The sequence below is a fragment of the Monopterus albus genome, unplaced genomic scaffold, assembly GCF_001952655.1.
Source record: "Monopterus albus unplaced genomic scaffold, M_albus_1.0 scaffold150.1, whole genome shotgun sequence".
In the NCBI taxonomy this organism is placed as follows: domain Eukaryota; kingdom Metazoa; phylum Chordata; class Actinopteri; order Synbranchiformes; family Synbranchidae; genus Monopterus; species Monopterus albus.
The window spans coordinates 1,565,857-1,567,311 of NW_018128030.1; the positions used below are offsets into that span (position 1 = coordinate 1,565,857).

A 1,455-nucleotide genomic window follows, 5' to 3' on the forward strand; every position below is an offset into this window, starting at 1 on the left:
CCGGTTGCTGCGTGTGCTGCTGCTGCGGTGGGTGCGGGTTCGAATGCTGCTGCTGATGCTGCTGATGTTGCTGCTGTTGATGCGGGTGTTGCTGGTGGACGCAGTTCTCCTGGCACTGGAAATCAGTGCACAGGATGACAGGCTTCTGTTCCGTGAAGTCCTCGCTCTCCTCCAGCAGACTCAGGTTGTTGATGAAATCGGCGTTACCGGTGGGCTCCTGCTTCACAGATGGAACCGGCGACGACGTGTTGGAGTTCCCCGGGTTGATGAATTCCGGCCGGGGCAAGGGCCAAGTGCACGACCTGGGCCGCGACAGGGGCTCAAAATCCGGGTCGATTTCCACCAGGTGTGGCTGCTGGGCCGCTTCCGCCATGGTCAAGAGGTGACGGAGCCAAGTGTTACAATGTTATATAAATAGAGCAAACCTGTTGCCTCTCAAAAGCAGTTTTGACTCTGAAATGTGAGCGAACGCAAAATGAATCAGTCCGGGAAAACAGTGCTCCTTCTGAGCGCAAACTCTTCACTGTCACATCCCAAGCCGGTAAAAAAAATCGGACTCAACAGTGATAAAACAAATGTTTCTAAAACGACCTTTCATGTGAAAAAGTTGTGTGTGTTGACCCGCTGGTTTGTTTTTGTTTTCCAGTGGTGGTGATGTTCCGTGTGCGCTCCCCGCAGCCTGCTGACTCTGTGTTGTTCAGCATGTGAGGACTTACTGGAAGTGCCAGCTGGCACCGCCCACGTTTGACTGACACCAGAAAAGCGCCAATGAATGGCATCGAAAAAGTTAGATGGGGAAAAAAATCCTTGTTTTCATTCTTCCTCCTAGTAAACATCTTATCTGGGGACCAGAAAACGACACTTTGACTTCTCAGAAATATCTGTCTTAGGAAATTATAATGTATCAACTCACCAGTAATTAATTTCTAAATTTAACGTAGCCTACTCTTTTACAAATTATGACCAGAGAATGATTATATCCACAAGTCTTTACATCTTTAAAATGGGTTTGTTTTTGGACGTTTTGTCGTGCAAAATGCATTTTTATAATCCCACAGTTTCATGAAATTGAATTAAGATGAAATACCTTTCTCCTTTTTATTAATTATATAGGGGTAAATATTTGGACAATAAATCTGCCTGTTGACATTTGTGGGAGATGTTAGCAAGTCATACAGTGGGTACGGAAAGTATTCAGACCCCCTTAAATTTTTCACTCTTTGTTATAGTGCAGCCATATGCTAAAATCATTTAAGTTCATTTTTTCCCTCATTAATGTACACACAGCACCCCATATTGACAGAAAAACACAGAATGTATGACATTTTTGCAGATTTATTAAAAAAGAAAAACTGAAATATCACATGGTCATAAGTATTCAGACCCTTTGCTGTGACACTCATATATTTAACTTAGGTGCTGTCCATTTCTTCTGATCATCCCTGAGATGGTTCT

General features: G+C 43.9%; 1 protein-coding gene across 1 annotated transcript in view; it reads right to left on the reverse strand.

Annotated features, from left to right (window-relative positions):
- Window positions 1–709, reverse strand: part of foxo1a (forkhead box O1 a) — a 25,822-nt gene extending 25,113 nt beyond the window's left edge. The window contains 1 exon segment of the mRNA XM_020614746.1: window positions 36–709. Coding sequence (XP_020470402.1) covers window positions 36–373 — 338 coding nt within the window. The 5' untranslated portion in view covers window positions 374–709.
- Between the last annotated feature and the right edge of the window lie 746 nt (window positions 710–1,455).